The sequence below is a fragment of the Erpetoichthys calabaricus genome, chromosome 2, assembly GCF_900747795.2.
Source record: "Erpetoichthys calabaricus chromosome 2, fErpCal1.3, whole genome shotgun sequence".
In the NCBI taxonomy this organism is placed as follows: Eukaryota; Metazoa; Chordata; class Cladistia; order Polypteriformes; family Polypteridae; genus Erpetoichthys; species Erpetoichthys calabaricus.
Window position 1 is genome coordinate 294884604 of NC_041395.2, and position 21641 is coordinate 294906244.

At 38.8% G+C, this 21641-nt stretch overlaps 1 protein-coding gene across 6 annotated transcripts in view; it reads right to left on the reverse strand.

Annotated features, from left to right (window-relative positions):
• Positions 1-20525, reverse strand: part of habp2 (hyaluronan binding protein 2) — a 53156-nt gene extending 32631 nt beyond the window's left edge. For 3 of the 6 annotated variants that reach the window (XM_051922123.1, XM_051922122.1, XM_028791443.2), the window contains exons 1-5: positions 20334-20525; positions 16767-16815; positions 12717-12800; positions 12327-12434; positions 1422-1538 (exon numbers count right to left, since the gene is read on the reverse strand). In XM_051922123.1, the coding sequence (XP_051778083.1) occupies positions 1422-1538; positions 12327-12434; positions 12717-12800; positions 16767-16815; positions 20334-20396 (421 nt within the window). In that variant the 5' untranslated portion in view covers positions 20397-20525. The remainder of the gene's footprint in view (positions 1-1421; positions 1539-12326; positions 12435-12716; positions 12801-16766; positions 16816-20333) is intronic. The other 3 variants (XM_028791446.2, XM_028791445.2, XM_028791444.2) reach the window with 3 other exon arrangements.
• Between the last annotated feature and the right edge of the window lie 1116 nt (positions 20526-21641).

The following is a 21641-nucleotide window of genomic DNA, read 5'->3' on the forward strand; positions in this document are numbered from 1 at the left end:
TAATGGATGGATGGATGGATGTCATGACCAGCTGTCACGGCCAAGGTGCCACCACAATGTATCATGTGTAACATTACAAAAGATCGGGAGTGCTCTCCCCTAGACTTTCTTGTATACTCAGACATGGGGATGGATATTTGAGGAGCAAACCACAAGACAGTGATTATATTTTTATATTATGTATATTAAAGAACCATCAACAGCAAATCAAATCAAATTAATAATATATTGAACAATCATTATAAAAGTAAAGTTGAATAAATCAGACTCTGTAGCTGCATGAATAAAAGGTAAAGTACTTTTTCCAGTTAATGGAAATGGCCCAAAAGTTGATAGAAATGTATGTTTTGTACCTAACACTTGTTTGCAAAATTTGGTTGACCGAAGTGAAAACTTGCTCAAGTCATCGTGTTTACACACACACACACGCCAACACACACATACAGACACACACACACACACACACAGACACACAGACAGACATAATTACAAAAATGGTATTTTTTTAACTTGGGGAGTTCTAAAACATCGAAGATTCATCAAAATCTCGACATTGAATTTTTGGAGGACTACAATACTTTCCCTATACGAGAAAGTTAAAAAAAAAAACACTCACAGTATCATAGACTACTACCGCCAACTTCTAGTGCATTGTGGGTTGAATGTCGCTCGGCTTTGCAGAGTGTTGCACTCATAGTCTGTACTGCAGTAGGAATTTCTGAAGGCTAATAAAATGTGTTTGTTTCTGTATTTCCGGTGGGACCACGGGCTGGACCACTCAGAGGTTACTTCTGGGCCGCTACTGGCCTGTGGGCTGCCATTTCAATATGTCGGCTGTACGGAATGTGACCAGCAATGTCATTTTCACTTTGTGGCTATGGAAGTCTTTATTTCTATAGATAGATCAACTGCATCACTTTGTCGTGGGGGTTTATACATTTTGAGAAGACAATAAAATGGCATGGTGCATGGAAGAAGCCCATGTGAGAAACTAAATGCACAAATTCTTAAAACAGTCCAGTTATTGTATATTCTATTAGGTAGACTGCTGTGGTTCTCAATTACAACAACATTTATTTCTATAACACGTTTTCATACAAATGATACATACAATAGCTCAAAGTGCTTTACAACACAAAGAAAGAAAAAAAGAAAAAATATATATAATAATTACGCAATACTAACTAACAAAGAATAAAGTAAGGTCCAATGGTCAGGAGGACAGAAAACACAAACAAACAAAAACCTCCAGAGGGCTGGAGAAGAAAACAAAATCTGTAGGGGTTCTGAGGCCACAAGACCACCCGGCCCCCAGTAGGCTTTCTACCTAACTCAAGAAGCCAAACATCTGCTGTTAATGTAGCGTTTACATTCATTTGTGAGAAAAATCTAAAGCAATGAGAAAAATAAAACAAACCTACGTTTATTGCAATGTTCTCCTTGGAATGGATGTTTGCATTTGCACTTGTAGTGTGGAGGAGATGTAGTCAGCACACATTCTCCATTCTTGCATTTAGCTTTCTTGCAATAAGTTTTCACTTGAAAAGAATGAGAAAAGAGAGTTAGGTTATATTAAACATGCAACAAACACGAAAACAAAAATCATCGTCAGATTAAGATTACAAGATCTTGAACACAAAGTATAAATAAACAACTTTTTGCACTATTAAAAAAGTGACCAATTTTATGCCTTGTGCAAAAAATATCTAAAAATGTGGCAGCCACAAAGCAAATGTGTCTAAGCCAAGTGAGATTTGATATCCAGAATTAAAATGGCTTTCAGTTCTGCACTTAACACACTACATCATGCAAAATTATTTTGCCTGTAAAGTGGATGGGCAATGCTTAAATCTGAACATAAACTCTGAGAGTCATGCTACATTTAATCAAAGCATGGCGCATGTATTACATAGCAAGTGAGATTTTTGGCAACGGGCACAAATTTCCCTGAGAGCTGAAACACACAAGGTCTTTTTATACAGCATTAATGAGTCAAGAAATATAACAAAAATTAGACAGTCATCAAAAGTCAGAGGGCAAAATGTTAAAATAATAAATTCTGATCATTTGTGGAGTTTGTAAGACGTTTGTGTACCCAGCATCACACAGTTAATCCTGTTTCTGTGGGTGACAAAAGGACAATTGTTAAATGAGTCAACATCCATAAAGCATCCGTTCTGGATGGAATTTCACGGCACCTTTTAAAAGCCTGTCGCTGTTCAATTCATTGTCACCTTTAGTGTCTCCCTAAAGCTCCTGTTACTTTACGTTACCTTTCCTGCTATTTTCAGTCACAGACTTCATTTCAATAATCTTAGCAAGTCGGGTGCAGTTGTGGCCTACAGTCATGTAGTCTGCGACTCACACCGTAAAAATCAAACAGGAGCGGACTCTCTTAATAATGATAGAATAAGACTACTCAATCCTACAATGATAAGTCAGTCACTGAGACACTGATGCTGGAACACAGTAAATGGAATACTCCACACTCGCTGCACCTCCTTCCATTTGCAAACTGTTAGAACTGGTACATGGAGGATGTTAGATCCCTTACAATTTGTACTATCCGAGCAAATGTAAATAATAGAAACTGCAATGATGCTTATGAGCTACAGCTCAGCATTTAACCCTGTTGTAGTACCAAAACTGACTACCGAGCTCCTAGTCTAGGGACTTAGTGCCATCCACTTGAACTGCATTTTGGATTTCCTAACTGGCACACTGCAGCACATGCAGACTTGTACAATGCAATTCTCTATGGTGGTCTCCAACACAGACACTTCACAGGGCTCTGTGTTGAGACCCTTGCTGTATAACTTTGCAATCAAACACACCTATGTAATTACATTTGCTGATGAAACCACCATCGTGATCCTACTCACCAACAATGATGAGGTGGCACACAGAGAAGGTCAGGAACTTTACATTTATTGGAGTCACCATGCTTGATGACTTAGTGTTGCAGAGCCAGATGTAATGAGAAGTCAAGCAAAATGACACCTTTTATTGGCTAGCTAAAAAGATTGCAATATGCAAACGTTTGAGGCAGCTCGGGCCGCTTCTTCAGACAAGAGGGACTAGATTGGCCTTGCAGGCTTGCCTATTGTAATCTTTTTAGTTAGCTAATAAAAGGTGTCATTTAGCTTGACCTCTTATTACATCCATAATGGCTAACACGGTACAACACTGTAGTACTACAGAGCCAGATGTAGAATATATACATCTGGAGACAACTGTGAGTGAATTCCACTTAAATGTGGGTGGGAACAATTAGACAGATCACTGAGCATCACATTTCTAAACCAATCCAACGCCTTATCAAATAGGGGCGGTGCTTTAAACAGTAGAGTGGGCTGGTCCTCTGCTCAGTGTTGTACAACCAATATCAGGTCTACAGTGATGAAGGATAAACCTTCCATGGCCAAAAACGTCTCCCAAAAGGACCACTGTAAACAAATAAATGTGTGTTGTGTGTGCTGAGACCACATTACATGTGCTAAAAACAAACATAAGCGTTTACAAGGGAAAGACCTTCTGATAGGCAGGGTGGTGTAGTAGGTAAAGGTTTTGGACTTCAAACCCTGAGGTTGTGTGTTCAGATCTTGCTACAGACATGGTGTGGCCATGAGAAAGTCACTTGACCTGTCTGTACTGGAATTAGAAAAGAAAAAAGAGATGTAACCAACTGAGTCATAGATACAGGCTTCAGCCAAATAAGTAAATGTAAATGTGTTATACTGGTTCAAGCACATCATCAATGGACTTGTAGTCAAAGTGGTCAATGTCATTCACAATTACGTTCCCAAAAATATCTAAATGGTGTCCCGTCACACATAGTGAAAAGAGCTCCTGTTAATCAAGGTCTTTTTGGCGTTAATAATGAAGAGCCACAGGAGAAGCATATTTTAATGCACAGTACACTGGAGACAGTTAATGTGCCGAGTGACACTCTGGCATAACCGCGGAGCACAGACGAGGCTGCCAAGTCTACACAAACAACTAAAGTAAGTCCAACTGTAAGAGCCAAACCAGAATATAGTCACATTCTTTTAACACCTAGTATATACTGTTTATACACACCATGGTACCCCTCTGAAGATTAGTTGCTGTTGTTATACCATGGAGTGACACAAAAGTCAAATAACATAACGATATATAAATGAATCTTTAAGCTTTGATTAACTTGTGTTACTGAGCTCTGTAACTGATAGCAGCAATTGCTGCTTTCATTTTCTTTCAGAGTCAAGTCTTTGGTTCAGTTTCTTTTTCAATTTGCTTTGATCAGGTTTTCTGTTGCACCCTGGCACTTTAAAGTGCACGGACTGGAGGAGATTGAGGGCAGTTTTTTTTTAGGAAGACGCCCTGTGGTGGAGCCTTTTCAGTGGCGGATTTTGCAGTTATACAGTATAAACTTTTAACGAGTTCTCCCCAGATGATCAAATGTTGGCACAGTACATCTTGCCTATGGTCAAGAATTTGTATTTTTCAATGTGACATTACTTTAAAAAATCTTAAGAAGAATAAAAAAAGTATTCTGTTTGTCTATGTATTATATTTCTGTGTTGTAAAAGCTGATGAAAATGAATTGCTTAATGATTACACTGCGTCCTTACAATTGACCGCCATCAGTAAATTATTACAATAGCCAGGGCTGCCAGACTTCCCAATTTGAGCGGGACTGTCCCAAGCTCAACAGACAAATCCCGAGTCCCGCATTACCTCTGAAAATCCTGATTGAACAAAAATTGTGTGTAGAAAAAAAAAATCTTAATTCAATTTTTATAATATCTAGTTAAAGAGGCACTCTCAATTTTTTTGGATACCTTGGCGTACCACCTTTTACGAATAAAATTTGTAACTGTCAGCTGAATCCGAGTGTTTGAATCGCATGTGTTCGTGTACGTCATGTGCTGTAATCGTCATACTTTTCTTGCTCTCATCACGGCTGCAGAGCTCGTGTAATTCATTTTGAAAGTGAAGTGATGGTTATTCTGTGACTTTTGTAAATTTGTTCTCTTCTATATTTGTACTTTATGAGATATACTTATATGTTTAGATTATACAGCTTTATACGAGGGCGAGTCTTTTAGAAAAGACAAATGCATCATTTTACATCATAATCTCCTTGCTTTTCAATAGTTTGTCCATCTGTCAACAAGCTTTCGTATTTCTTCATTAAAAATGTTTTAGGCGGAGCTGTGTGCCACGAATGCACCCTGTCTTTACCTCTTCATCAGACGTGAATCTTCACCCTCGTAGAGCTTCTTTCGAAACCCAAGTGTGTTGTGGATTATTGCATAGGCAGAGCCATGGCTGATTTACAAATGATTTGCCACATCATCTGCTGTCACTCGACTTTACAACAGAATCATTTTACGTACATACTCAATGTTGGATGTGGAGCTCCTTTTTCATGGCTGACACTTGTGCGACCTTCCTTGAACATCTCTATCCATTCCTACACACTTCTTCATGACAAAACACTTTCCCCATACTGTGCATAAAAATCAGCGATAAATATCAGCACCAGGCACACTCTCATCTCACAAAAAACAAACCACTGCACGTTGCTATTCTTTTGTGCAAATCACAAGTGCGACAGCCATTGTTTCTGGCACTGCAGTTACAAATGATCTGACGTAACACATTCACAACTGCACAGCAGTGACGGGGGACAAGGACCTCGTATGGAAAGCTCTGATAAGACAGCACTGCCAGCAGAAGTTTTCATATAACTGGAGTGCAGATCATTTTTGGCTCCCCATCGCATATCTATAATTATAATTTGATTAAAATGATGTACCCTTTTGTCTTGCATAGTTCCTTAACATCTTTTTTTTGGTCGCTCGAAGTGGTCCCCATCTGTGTTTTTGGAAATCTGGCAACCCTGACAATAGCTGACATGTTTTCTGAATATCAGGCCCACAGTTATAGGATCATTATTCACGTTGTGAATCTGAGGCCATATTCATATTGCAGCTCAATTCTTCACACTTACATAGCCTAATGTGATCTAATGTTTGTAGTGAAATTTGAGCAGTGAAAATAAACATATGGAACGACAGCTTTTCAGATCAGATTTTTTTTTTGTGATCAAAATGTGTAATTATTTTTAGCCAAAAAAATAGTCAAAAAGTTTCAAATAGCAAAAGTAATATCACTGTAATAAAATCCCAGCCAGTACATGCATATAATCCATCCTCCTGAGTATATCATTATGAATATTCACACCACAAAACAAAATTTATAAAAACAAACCCAAATGTTCCCAACCCTTCCTGTCCAAACTCTTTCAGATCAGATTTAAACCACATCTGTATAAATATGTGACTTCTTCACGACAAAACACTTTCTCCATACTGTGCATAAAAATCTGCGATAAATATCAGCACCAGACTCTGGACTGCACTTGAACGCTGGAATTGGAATTGTCAGGAAGTTTTCACTCCTCCGCTCCCCAGGAGGTCATCTCACTGAGGCAGCCTTTGCATTAGAATTCAGCTCAAGGCCTTGCGTGGTTCATAGATGAGCACATACTGTACATTGTCAAACTGGTGTTTTTGATGGAAATGGTGTGCCCCAAGTTTATTTTTCTGAGATGGTCTTCTAGACTGACATTGACATTAGTAATCAAACATCCCTCTAAAAATTTAGAAATCGTTGAATCACTTGCTTTTCATCAAAATCACCAACCTCACCAATTCCATCTCTGTCTTATATCCACAGGTGTCTACATGCAGGTAAGGCAGGGTTTTCTGTTTCTCCACCAGGCCATCATGAACTGAAAAATTCCAGTGCAGTAGTCAGCATTCTGTCGGTGTTGATGGTGATTCATTAGGTTGCATCTGTCCGACTAATTTGTTTTTATTAATGTTTTACGTATGCAGTACACATTCAGGATTGACAGATGTGCTCACAAATTTAAACACTCAAAAAACAGCGTCACACTCTGACATCTTCAGGGCTCATACACTCCAAGCCAGGGGTTGGCACTGTCACCTAATGCCTTTACTCTCCCTTCTACTGTGTGAATTTCCCCTTGGGATTAATAAAGTATCTATCTATCTATCTATCTATCTATCTATCTATCTATCTATCTATCTATCTATCTATCTATCTATCTATCTATCTATCTATCTATCTATCGTTGAAGCAGGGATTGATAGTTGAACCACCAATGCCATCAATTTCGTTTCCTGACTTCCAGAACCCACCTATGCCTGCTCTCCAGCCTGAAAACTGGCTCTGCTGCCATCTTGAGGCAGCCAACTCTTAACTCTTGTCTGAAAAGACGCTACTACTTATTTTTGCTACGTTTCTCTTTTGACGCTTGCCATTAATTATATGGGGGTCACCACAGTATCCCAACTCTTTTATAATCCCCCTTGTCGTTATTTACAACAGATATGAGCCAAAAATCTGAACTTATTCTTAGCTGCAATACTATCAATCGTTTCTTCACATAAGAAAGAAAAAACAAAGAAGAGATCTCCTTAATATCTCTTTGGTTTCTCCTAGACAATAATGAGATCAGAAAGAAATAAAAAGAAGACATTTTTCGATTGTCTCATCCTTCTCAAATTTTTCTCCTGAGATAAAATACCCCGATATTCTCACAAGTGCCTCCTCTCCAGTTTCAGCAGTGATCTCGGTAAAGTCAAACAATGGGCTCAAATTTTCCAACTAGTGTCTTGACATTTTTTTTTGCCAATTTCAAATGACAAAGTACTTGCCGTGAGTGTTCAGGAATATGTGGGGAAATGTATGGGCAGTGATTCCAAAACTGTAGTCCTTGCTTCTGATGAATACTATTAATTGCTCTAAATTATATTGCTGTGCTCCATAGATCAAAGCACATAGAAACTCTCCCTGGTTTAATGAAAACACTCGAGCTCTTAAATTAGAGTGTCGAAAACTGGAACGCAGATGGAGAACAACAAAGCTACAGGTCTTTCAAATTGCATGGACAGAGAGTGTTAATAAATATAAAAAAGCCCTCTTTAAAGCTCGGTCAGAATATTATTCTACATTAATAGATAGCAATAATAAAAATCCTCGGGCACTGTTTAGAACAGTGGCTAAATTAACAAATGGAAATTCAGATCAACAGTGCAAAATACCAACAGACATTAGCAGTACAGACTTTATTAACTTCTTCAATGAGAAAATTAAAAATATAAGATCCCAGATCTCTGCATCACAGTACAAACCAAATACTAGCTTAGCAGACCCTGTCTCACATTGCACTCAGCACTTTAGTAATTTTAATCCTGTAACTGAGCAGGAAGTCTTAAGTTTAATTTCTAAAATGAAGCCCACTACTTGTTCCCTAGATCCAGTGCCAACAAAACTAGTAAAAAGTGCAATGGATGTTCTTGCAGCGCCTATCCTAAACATTATCAATAGTTCATTTTTGCATGGCACAGTACCTGATACACTAAAAGTGTCAGTCATTAAACCATTACTTAAAAAGTCAGACCTTGACCCACATATACTAAATAATTATAGGCCTATTTCAAATTTACCGTTTCTCTCTAAAATACTAGAAAAAGTAGTCGCCAGTCAGCTTCAGACACACCTTATGCATTACAATTTATTTGAGAAATTCCAGTCTGGTTTTCGCACTGGTCATAGTACAGAAACGGCACTAACACGGGTTGTAAATGACATTCTGATATCCTCAGATGCAGGAAACTCATCTGTAATTATGTTGTTGGACTTAAGTGCAGCATTTGACACCATCGACCATTCTATTTTACTGCACAGGCTAGAAAATGATGTTGGGCTTACAGGCACCGTGCTCGCTTGGTTTAGTTCTTACTTATCAAATCGATTCCAATATGTACAGAAATGTGCTGACAGTACTCCATCATTATACACAGAAGTTCAATATGGTGTCCCGCAGGGCTCAGTACTGGGACCTTTACTGTTTTCACTGTACATGCTTCCACTGGGATCTATCATTAGGAAACATAATGTTAATTTTCACTCGTATGCAGATGACACCCAGTTATACCTTTCATTTAAATCAAATGAAGTTTCTCCAATGTGGTCTTTAATTAGTTGTGTTAGTGAATTAAAGGAGTGGATGAATAAGAACTACTTGTCTTTAAATACAGATAAAACAGAGATGTTAATTGTTGGAGGGAATGATGCTGATCACAATAATATTTTGTCATCATTTAACTCAATGGGAATCCCAGTCAATTTTACTGAATCAGCCCGCAATCTAGGAGTTATCTTTGACTCTAGCATGTCATTTAAAGCGCATATTACAAAGTTGTCCAAAACATGTTTCTTCCATCTTAAAAATGTTAGGAAATTAAGGCGCTTTTTAAATAAACAGGATTCTGAGAAACTAATTCATGCATTTATCTCTAGTAGGATTGACTACTGCAATGCGGTGTTCACTGGATGTTCAAACTGTTCTTTATACAGCCTCCAGTTAATCCAAAATGCGGCTGCGAGAATTATTACAAGAACAAGAAAATACGAACACATAACTCCAGTTATTAAATCCTTACACTGGCTCCCGGTTAAGTTCAGGGCAGATTTCAAAATCCTTCTTTTAACATATAAATCATTAAATGGTCGAGGTCCGGCTTACTTGTCTGAACTTATCATGACTTACAAACCAGAGCGCACATTAAGATCTCAAGATGCCGGTCTGCTTATGATTCCAAGGATTAATAAAATAACAGTGGGGGGTCGAGCTTTTAGTTACAGGGCCCCTAAACTGTGGAATGGTCTGCCTGCTACTATAAGAGATGCCCCTTCGGTCTCAGCTTTTAAATCCCGGCTGAAGACTCACTACTTCAGTTTAGCATATCCTGACTAGAGCTGCTGATTAACTGTACAGACTGCATCTCTGTTGTTAGTCATTAGCACTTAAACATAAGTAACATGACAGTTATAATTGGATACTAACCCTCACTTATTCTGTTTTTCTTCTCGGTACTCAAATGTGGCACTTGGTGCCACGGCCCACCTGCCAAGTTGTTTTGCCTGCCTAAGGAAAAGTCATCTCAGATGGAGGATCGCAGGAATCGTGGGAGAGAGGGGTCCTTTCATCGGATTGGCTGGCCCAGCACTGTTTCAGCTGTGGAATGGCCAAATGGGGGAGGCAGCTTGAAGGATGAGGTCTCCAGGACTCTATACAAATACAAATCTTATTATGGGATATATCATCTACTGTTAAATTCTGCTCTGTACTTCTAAAATTTATATATATATATTTTTTTTTTTTTATTTCTTACTATATTGAGAAATTGTTCTGTGTACTGTACTGTATTGTATTGACCCCCTTCTTTTGACACCCACTGCACGCCCAATCTACCTGGAAAGGGGTCTCTCTCTGAACTGCCTTTCCCAAGGTTTCTTCCATTTTTCCCTACTAGGTTTTTTTGGGAGTTTTTCCTTGTCTTCTTAGAGAGTCAAGGCTGGGGGGCTGTCAAGAGGCAGGGCCTGTTAAAGCCCATTGCGGCACTTCCTGTGTGATTTTGGGCTATACAAAAATAAACTGTATTGTATTGTATCATAGTCACTGGAAGAAAAGGCAGGCAGTGTGGCCTAGTGGTTAAGACTTTGGACTTCAAACTCTGAAGTTGTGAGTTCAGATCCCACTACTGACACCAAATAGCCATGAGCAAGTCACTTCACCTACCTGTACTCCAACTGGGAAAACAAAAGACATGCAACCAAATACATCTCAAGTCACAATGGACAAAGATATCAGTCCAATAATCAGTAAGAAAATATGAAGTCTCACAAAATACAACGTGCTTTTCAAACCATCCATCCATTATCCAACCCGCTATATCCTAATTACAGGATGCCAATCCCAGCCAACACAGGGCGCAAGGCAGGGAACAAACCCCGGGCAGGGCACCAGCCCACCACAGGCTTTTCAAACCAAATTAGTAATTTTCACTTCTTTTACCTCAATTGTATCTCACGTCTCCTTTTTGTCTAAGGCTATTTCTCCAAAGGAATTTTAAGAGAAACATTTGTGACAAAGCATAAATGAGAATCTTTTTAAGTCTCATGAGCATTCAAAGATCAGCCACTGAGGAGTAAGATTTTCCTATGGGTCATCACCTAAGCCAGAGAATTTTCATGATGATTATTCAGTTTAATTTTGTCTTAACTGTAGTGGAATAACCTGCATGATTTCTTTATTGAGTATTCTTATATGCCGACATTCAAGGTCACACTGCTCAGACTGTGCTCTCCACTCAGTAAGATATGCAGACTCTACCTTTATGGACTACTGTGTAGTTTGGCTTGTCGATGTTATAACAGTGTTTGTTATAATATTTAAGTTTAATGTCACTGTCTCTGTACACACTATTATGGATTCATTCATACAGGCAGACCAAGTATGGTACACAGGGGCTCAGCATTTAGAATTGCCAAGCCAAGCACAGGATTAGATAGCCAAAAGACAACTGGAGAATTGAATAGTCAGCCTAAAGACAGACTAGTATATTTCTGTCCTCTGTCAGCACAAAATCCTCTTTCTTTGTTGGGAGAATGAGAACTGCATTTAGGCATTGTGCCATTCCTGTATTTTTGATGGTGGGGTTTGAGTTCTTTCCTGTCCTTGTTTGGATCCAGAGAAAGAGCCTGCATGTGGAGCAACCAGAATATAAGGATGGACCTACGGCCAATACACTTTGAAGCTAACGGGCGGAAGACTATGTCCTCCGTCTGGAAAATCCTTTCAGCGTAGCGACGAAAGATGGCAGACTGCATTAGATCAAGACTCTCACATTCTTGATAGAGTCTGTCATAAGCTTCCTGTCTGTAATACCGCATAAGCCGATATTAAACAAAGCTAAGTTATTCTTATACTTCTTATGTAATCTTGTGACCGCCATATTGCATGCTGGGGGGGGGGAATAACACCTTTTTAATTTATAATTATTTAAATTCAGGTTAATTAAAATGCTGCAATTGAAAAGAACACATTTCCAGAGAGCTAATGGCTCTTAAGGAAACAGTCGAGTGCTTTGAAAGACCCCTGCTTTGATTGTACGGATTGACTGATAGCATCTTGACCAATAAAAACAAGACTGCAATGCCAGATGTTATTTCAAATGCAATACAACTCAACCATAAACTGATTATTGTTGTCTTTGTGCCTTTAAGATGGTTGAATAACCTTTCCTCAGCATTAGAACCCGGTCCATCTGTGGAGCTAACGCTCCCTGGTGGGCTAATGAGTACTCACGGATGTTACTGCTCCCAAGCAAATGTATTCAGCAATTCTAAACGTTCGTTCACATTTTCACTGTGTTGCCCACCTCTGAATTGAAACTGCTTACCTTTTTCACAGTTCTTTCCTGTATAAGGCTCCTTACAAGTGCACTTGTGGACTCCAGTTGCGGCTGTGCAGACGCCCTCATTCTCACAGGGTTTTGAACCACAGTCTTCTAAGAATTAAACCAGACCTTATGTAAGAGATCATCACATGCGCCAAAGCTAACAGACAATCTACATAAACTGTGAAATAAAAAGGTTGCTTCTTGTTAAGTGTTCTGAGGGAAAGTGAAGTACTTAGGGGTAGCGTTGCACTTCCAAAATCAGCCAAAAGAGGGTAGAGAAACAAAGCAAGCAAGCCTAAATCCACCAAACAGGCCCAACAGCCAAGTCGGTGGTCTGATTACTGCTTATTACAATCAGTCACTATTGAAGTACGGACGATTCTGACTTACCATCAATTGCGAGGAGCTCATACAGCCAGTCTAAATCTTTAGATTCTGTCCCATTGTCATAGTCCTCGAAATATTCATCCACTGCTGTATGAAAAGAACAGTTCTAATTATGTCAGGACAATAAGAGTTTAAACACATGAATTAATTGTGTGCTTATATTGTTAACAGCAGTTAAATCTGGTAGAATCTTAAAATAAATAAAGACGAAATTCTAAAATGGGTTATCGGCCTTTCGTTGTAAAACACATTTAGTGTTTGTTCCCATATATTATTATTTTTGCATATTTTCATTTACAGATTTATTTAACACAGTCTGAACTATTCCTTCATATGATACAGGATGACATACATGCCAAGAAATCAAAAGTTGCTCCAAAAAATTTACACTCACAGTACGGACTGCAAGTCCTGCCTCAGCCCTAGTGTTATAAAAAAAATGCTTTTGTGAACTTGGTATGTTGAGGTGTCAGTGGTCCACATTCTTCTAGAACCAAAATTGGATGCGGTGCATGGCTGAACAGCATATAGAAAATAAGATGCATATTTACATTTATTTTTTTCATTTTTAACTCCTCTTTTTTATAATTAACTGTAATAGAGAACAAACCCATATCCTTTACCTACATTAACATCTGTGTTTATGACAACTCCGTACAAGTAGAACAAGATCATATTGGCTACTGCACAGCCCTGGATATTCTGCCTTCAGCAGAACAAAAACTCATTTCCTTTATTTCAATAAAGACTGTAGTCCCTATGAAGAATGCTTGACTTTCCTTCATTTATCGTCTGTTCCTCATTTGGTCGAAGCAGTTTTTGCATTTCTTGGTTTTGCAGAAATGAGGTAAATCCTCCTTAAAGTGCCATTTATTTTCCCAACAAGACAAGGATGTTTCACTGCTTTCCAAACGAAGTCACAGCCTCACTGAAATCTGCAGAATGAACCCCCCTTGGTCGGTCATCTGATCATGAACCCCAAAACTCTGCACAGTGTTGGCCACGTCTGCTGGGATCTGGAGCAGCTTCTTTCATGCTTTGTTCTTTCTGTACCCTCATCCTTTTCTCTTCAGCCAACCCAAAGAGCTGTGAATCCCATCTTCTTTTATAACACAAAAGTTCCAGAACTCAGACCATTTTTATTCAGATTTTCCACTTTATTCGTTGTTTTTTTTATTTTGCTTATTGATTCTTCTCTTTCAATAAAAATGAGTTCATCCAACTCGTTCAGACATTCACTGCTTGTTTGGAGACCAGCAATCCATTCACTGACGGACATTTTGAATGTTCAAATAATATTTTATGTAATGAACTTGCATGTCCTTGTCTGGACTGGGCTTTCTGTTAGAGTTCCCAGAATTCACTTTTATGTGTGGTACATGACAGGCTTACATACACAACGGGGGACCTAAAATTTCCCGGAATTGTTCGAAAAAGCCCTTTATTATAAAGCTTTCTGTGATTTCCTTTTAGTCACCTTCGAAGTGCTGTCCTTGATGATATACCCTTGTCCCAGTACTTCCTCCTTTCCTAGAAACATTTCCTGCACTCATGTTTTGTTACTGTGTCTGGAATCTCCTCTGTGTTTACCTAAATTTCTTCCACGGTAGCAAATTTTCTTCCCTCGAATCTCAATTTTATCATCTTCCAGTTTCCTCCCAGGTATATAATACCACCGTGCGCCAAGAGGGGGTGCTGCTGCTAACTGTGCCATTATTCCTTTGTCTCCACAGTACCGAGAAACTGTCCAGTGAAAGCATTTGACTCTGCCCCTTTCAGCCCCTGGATAATAAAAGCCCAGCTGCCCAGAAGGAGGTGTCACTTGTTGACAAGAGGGCTGAAGAGACCGAGTTCCTTCAGGCCATAGCAGCACTTTTCTGTTAAAATGTCAAAGGTCAGGAGTGCTGTCTGTTATTGTACCATTGAGCACAGTTTTCTTTTCATTTTTGGAAGTAAATGGGAACAGCTGGATTGGCACACCAACATTTATCTTTGTTATCAACCCGTTACTACATTGGATGACCACATTTTGGAAACAAAAAGAAGTTGCATGGAGCAACATCTGATGAATATGGGGGGGGGGGGGGGGGTTAATCAGTTTTTGGTCAAAAACTTTGGATGTCAATTCAGTGTATGCAGGTGTGTTGTTATGGTGTAAAATTCATTATGGGGCAGAACATCTCCAGGTGTTTTATTCTGATACTTTCCATAGGCACCATAGCAGTTCAATGTAATGTCTGTCCATGAGGAATAACACCTTAATAAGCTAGTACATCAATTTCGAAAAAACGCAGTCATCATCATTGCCTCCTGAAAATCTCCCATGGATGTTTGGGGGAAAAAAAAGTCACGTGCACGATTCTAGAATAAATGGAAGAAATGCACACTCGTCATCTCGGCACAATGCCAGTCGGTGGACTGATTAACCAGACAGTGAGCGTACGACACCTAGTGGCACATTTGATAACTACCCCTTACTCTTGTGCTATTGACTGATTTGGGGAATTATTAGGCTCCCCCCTCGTTAATTTCTAGGATTAGTCAGTCACCATGTAGAACAGCACCGTCTGTTGAATCTAACGTAGGTGTGTTTCAGAGATATAGTAACTCAACATGTCAAACAAAGAATGATATTACACATTGAACATTACTTTATAATATGATTTTACATTAAAATTGGAAATTAAATTCAAACAAAATAAATTGGATAATCCATTTACAATTTGGATCCTGCTTGTTTGCTTTTCAATGGCCTTTTTAGCAACTTCTTTTTCCTCTTTTTAGTTTTTTTATATTTTTGAGATTCTTTTCTGAATAAATCTTCAATTTCATAATATTTTTTTGCCCTTGTCTCTAACCCTAGCTGGAGTTTTTTATGATAGCCCTCTGGAAGGACATACCTGGAGCTTTTTGAGACTCTTATTTTTAATTTAAAGGCCGGTTCTCCATTTTGAGGCCTGAAACCTCCTAGTTGCCGAGAGTAAGACTTGTCTAGGTGAGGCCGACATTGGTGAGGGGTTTGTTTGAAGGCCTTATCTGTTTTTGTTTTTGTTTTTTTTTAACTAAATTTTATTAAAGGATAGGCAAGCCAATGTAGAGAGGAAAACAGTAACGTAACATTACATATTACATAATCACACTACAAAGAGATTATCTCTAGTCATCAATGTTGCCCAAAACATTAATTAAAGGGAAAGTTAACACATGGAAGTAACATAGAACAGTGAACCGCAAACTAAAAGAGAAAACTCTTCATTAACAGTAACTTATACAGTTATAGTAGCAAAGGAACAAAGAAAAAAAGACAAAAAGCCTCAGGTCTTTAAACCCATTGAATACTTGTTAATGAGTTAAAATTACAAATAAAATAAAATTAAAACATCATCTTTATTTAATATATGGGCTTTTATACCAGTATAACCAAGCCTTTTCATAATTAAGGAACCCTAACTCTAATTTTTTTAATTGCAATCATTTTTTCAAAACGGACGTTCGAAGACGTCAGAAAATTTTAAGGCAATGAACGATTTGCAATGTCGAGCTATAACCAGTCTTGCTGCAAATAAAGTTTGTAAAATAAAAGTGGGACAATTTGCTGTTTTTGTTATTTTACGTTACCCGAATTGCAACAGGAAGGCAAAGAACACATCCCAGAGCTAACCACTGTGCCACCCTGCTATTTTATTTTTTTTGTAATCTGTGCATGACATTATCTGAAATGGAACTCAGTACAATGGCTGCCTTGTCTGTGTTTTATCGAAGATACCCTACTGTGCGCTTTTACTATCCTGCCTACTTTGCCTCCACTGCTCACAGTATATTGCATTCAGCGTTTCAGTTTTCTCTTTGGTCCATGATCTGTTTTGATTTTTTGGATTTTATAAATGACACACCCTAAGAATAAACCCATACAAAGTAAAATGATATTTTTTCACCTCAATTAATTCAATGACTTTACTATGTGACCTTCATTTCTATTTTTGTTTCAACCTAACTGTCAGTTTACAGGATTTGAAAACCGTCTGCAAAGAAAGAAGAACAAGTGCTTTGTACCTTCAGCTATGCCAGTCACAATCTCTTCAAGAATACTAAGAAATGCACCCTGCAAGATAAAAAAAGAAAAAGAACAGGAAAGTAAATAAGCCAACATTCCTTCTGACTTCTTTGATTTACAAACCCTAATATTTCCATTGATGCAATCGTAACAGACAAGTAGCCGATGAGTCGCATTTCCATTTGTTTATTTAACAAACAGCTCCTCTTTGTGGTTTTGAGAATTTTTAATTTCTCCTTGGTATTTGTAACTAAACCCACCTGATAACTACGGAAACTTGAAACAAGAAGTAGTTTGTGAAGAAAAAACAACATCCTCAAATGTGGACTCTGGGTTTATTATCATGTGAGGACGGAGGGCGACGTTTCAGAATTGACATCAAATCAGAAAAAGGAGGCCAGTGTGCGTCAAACTGTCACTTTCAGTGAAGGGCAAAATGTTACTGTCTGCATTTAAAACTGCCATTAACAGTTAACAAAAACGTATGCATTTATTCAAAAATATCAAAATATGAAATGGCATCATTCAAACATACAATCACAATGTAAACCTTCACCAATTATGTTACAGTGATTCCTCGCTATATCACGCTTCGACTTTCGCGGCTTCACTCTATCACGATTTTTTCTCATATACGCTTACGTCACTACGCATGTGCTTTCTGAGAACTTTTATCTAAGCCCCACGATGGCTCCTAAATGTGCTGCTTTTTCTAAGCCTTCTGACAATGAAACTAAGCGCCAGAGGAAGATGCTTACCATCCAGGAGAAGGTGAAACTCTTGGATATGATCAAAGATGGCAATACCCTACAAAAGCCTCCTCATGCATATGAAAAGACAGCGCCAGCAACTGCCTATCAAGATGTTCTTCAGCCGCGCACCCAGACACCCACTGCCTACTCTTAGTACTCCTTCAGCGGAAGAAGACAACGATGCACCTGCTGAAGATACTGCACCACCTGAAGACTCTCCTACTGAGCTCGTGCCTTCTTAGGTTAGTGGTTTTTTTTTGTTCTTTATTTCGCCTTATACAATTTCTTGTATTAGGAATTTGGTAGTTTTTCGCATACCCCTTGGGGTCAGAGCGCAGGGTCAGCCATTGTACAGCGCCCCTGGAGCAATTACAGGTTAAGGGCCTTGCTCAAGGGCCCAGCAGAGTAGGATCTCTTTTGGCAGTGATGGGGATTCGAACCGGCAACCTTCGGGATACCAGCACAGATCCTTAGCCTCAGAGCCACCACTCCACCCTTGTGTGTAAGAACTGTGTGTGTGTGTAATTAAATGTACAGTACAATAATAATAATATGATATTTGTCACGTCTAATATGTCTTATTTTCTCTTATGTTGTCTAATATATTGGGTAATACGAGTGTAATGGTGACTAAAGGGTATTATTTCATGTCTAGAGGGCTCTAATAATGTTAAAAAACGTTTTTATACTCTAACTGCGAAAATATTCGATTTATAAATAAAGAATCCTACTTCGCGAAAATTCATTTATCATGGTAGAGTCTGGAACGGATTGACTGTGATAAACGAGGGTTCACTGTACATTACTTATTTGGCTGACACCTTTATCCAAGATGACTTACGGCATTTATGATATAATTGGTCACATTTCTTCTGGTTTTCCAATTAGAGTGCAGGCAGGTCAGGTGACTTGCTCAGGGTCACATGGTGTCAGTAGTGGGATTTGAACCCACATGTGTAGTATAAACTGATAACATTTTTTTTTTTTTAAAGTTCCCCTCCAGCCTGGAACTGAACCATGTCAAGAGTGAAGACAGCGCATACCCAACACACCCACACTCCCCACTGAGTCCTGGCTCACTAGTCCTACATCGCTGTAGTGGTGTTCAGGTTCTGGAGAATCAGTCATCTGTTGAGGTTTAATAATCTCCTGGCTATCCATCCATCTTCTCAAGCCACTCATCCAGGGCAGGGGCAGAGTGAAGCTGGAGCCAATCCCAGCAAGCCTAAGGTACAAGGCAGGACCAATCCCTGGACTGGGTGTCTGTTCGTCCCCAGGTGAACCTACTCACACAGAAACACGCACTAAAAATCAGCATCGGGCCAATTCTCAGCGGTGAATTTATCATCTACCATTTCATTCAGCAGCTTTTCAGCTATCGATTGATGAAGCTGTGTAAAATAATTTTATAATATGATAAAATATGGAATGTAATTCATAATAACAGAAAATAAAACCAAATGCACCATTAGCAGTGAGTGTGGTGCAATATTCCAAATACACCCACTATTACTTATCCAAGGTGACTTACACCATTTATGATACAATTGGTTCCATTTCTTTTGATTTTCAAATTGGAGCAGAGGCAGGTCATGTGACTTGCTCATGGTCACACAGTGGTGTCAGTAGTGGGATTTGAACCCACAGTCTCAGGATTTGAAGTCCAAAGCCTTAAAGACTACACCACACTGCCTTTTTCCCCTCTCTGTGTGAATTTCATTTGAATGTGTACACTGACAATTATTACGTGATTGATGGATTCGGACTATTGCTACAATAAATCAGATTGTAATGCCACACCAAACTGCAAATGCCACTGATTGTAACCAAACCGACTTTAACATCGGACCTTGATACGGTTTCTTACTATGGCTACTTTTGTTTGTACTCTGTCCATAAAAGGTGTTCGCTGAAATCAATGCCATTCTTCTTGTTCTCCTTACAGACTATTGAACTAATCGTACCACAAGATGGCAGCAGATTCTGTCCTTGTTTTAAGTACAGCAGTTTCACTTTTCAGAAAAAAAATCTGTACAGGGCACAGTGAAGCAAAATTGTATGTCCTCAAAGGAGGACAGAGGGGCGCAGGAGGATAGGGCCGCACAGTGATTACCAAAGCTCCTCGACCTGCTCTGTTTAATTCCTGCCTTGCTCACAGTATGGAGTTTGCATGTTCTTCCTGTGTTCATGTTGGGAATATTTCAGGTACTTCAAGGTGCACATGTTTAGTTAAATGGTAACTCTGCATTGTGAGTGTGGAAACGAGTGGATGAACATGTCCTGTGATTGACGAGAATCCTGACCAGAGTTGGTTTGTGACGTGGTGCCCGACCCAGGACTCTGAAGTGGAATAAGCTTAGAAAATAAATGAACGCGCTCACAAGTGCAGGGACACAAATAGCTGTTCAGTTTGTTCAGCTGCAACTTAAGAAAGCAATTCACATGCTAACCATAGTAAAAAATCAAGTAAAACACTGGACACATTGGTAAAGTAATATCATTTAAGATGTTACTAGATAGATAGATAGATAGATAGATAGATAGATAGATAGATAGATAGATAGATAGATAGATAGATAGATAGATAGATAGATAGATAGATAGATAGATAGATAGATAGATAGATAGATAGATAGATAGATAGATAGATAGATAGATAGATAAACAAATTTTGCATAATTAGATAAAAGAATGACTTCATAGATAGTACCGTTAACTAGTTTTTGGTTTGGACTCATTAAATAATCTGTTTAAACACCTAATAAAATCAGGCCTTAGACTGTAAATAAATTGTAATGTGTAATTTTTACTTACCGATGGGTTTACATGGACCACCGCTAATATGAACACAATGGCCAAACTGGATCTCAATGCCATTTTTGTACTACTGGTCTTGTTTGGGTTAGAGAAAGAAGATTGAATTAAAATAATATAACAAACAGTGACTAATTATTAATGCGTTTATGCAGCCATTTGTTCATTCTGTTGATTCTCGAATAGCAAAATTCTTCCACAACCAATAGCCTCTTAAGCAAATACAAACAGATCCTCAGCCTCAGCCTGGGTCAATGGCCAAAAACCGATAAGATAAGCAGACTTATGGCCTGGAAAGCTTTAGAGAGGCTACTCAAACAACTTTTAAAATCTCTTTTTTTAATCTCTTTCGTTATGTGCAATATCTAAAATGAATTATATTAAATAAGCATATCCAGTACAGCTTGTGAGGTAAAACTGTAGTTTACTATAATGCACTGTTATGGATTTTAAATTTCTTAAACTCTGAAGTTAAGCTTTTGGCTGTTTTTATTTTGCTGTCTGGTGGCGTAATCGATAGACAGTTGCCACATGCATCTAGCTCCTCAGAGCCACACTCACCAATATATCAACTGTACATTTTCAGTAGAGTGGCCAGTAATTAAGGTTTGAGATGGTGAAGCAAAATATTTTCAGCTTAGCCCACACATTAATTCACAGTGCAGGCCGGAGTGGACCACTTAACCCACTTGTGTTGCACTCAGTGTGCAAAACCCCTTGGGAAGGTTCATTGTGACACAGTGAAATCAGTCAAATCCCCAGGTCGGCTGCCTATTTAACCTACACTACCGACTTGCCGTATTTCCTTAAATGAGTCACTTCAATTTGACGCACCACCATTGCTCCAAACAGTGATAGACTGGCCTCCCGTCCAAAGATGGTCCCTAATTTGCACGGAATGCCACCAGCAGAGACTCCAGCGTAACCCCGTCCTGTAACAGGAAATGTAAGTTTGGAAAATGGATAAGATGCCAGACTGTTAGGGAAAACTGGAGATGAAGAAAACATCTAAGCTCCACCTGGATGGAACACAGCAGTGGGAAGGCAGTGCCATGTGACTGGCCCAAGTAATGACTTCAAACTACCACATCGTGGCACCTTGAAATTCAAACACATGTAAATAACAAGGTGGCAGGGTCTGAAAACATAAAATAACTTGTATTGCCTGTTGCAACTGAATATTTTGACACAAAACCAGTGTTGACACTTCGGTTACATGAAGTGTAGAGAGAAAATGTCAGGACTGTAGCAGTGCCACATCCCTGTTAACATTTTCCTTCGTATTTTCTGTTTTCTCCTGTATCCTCT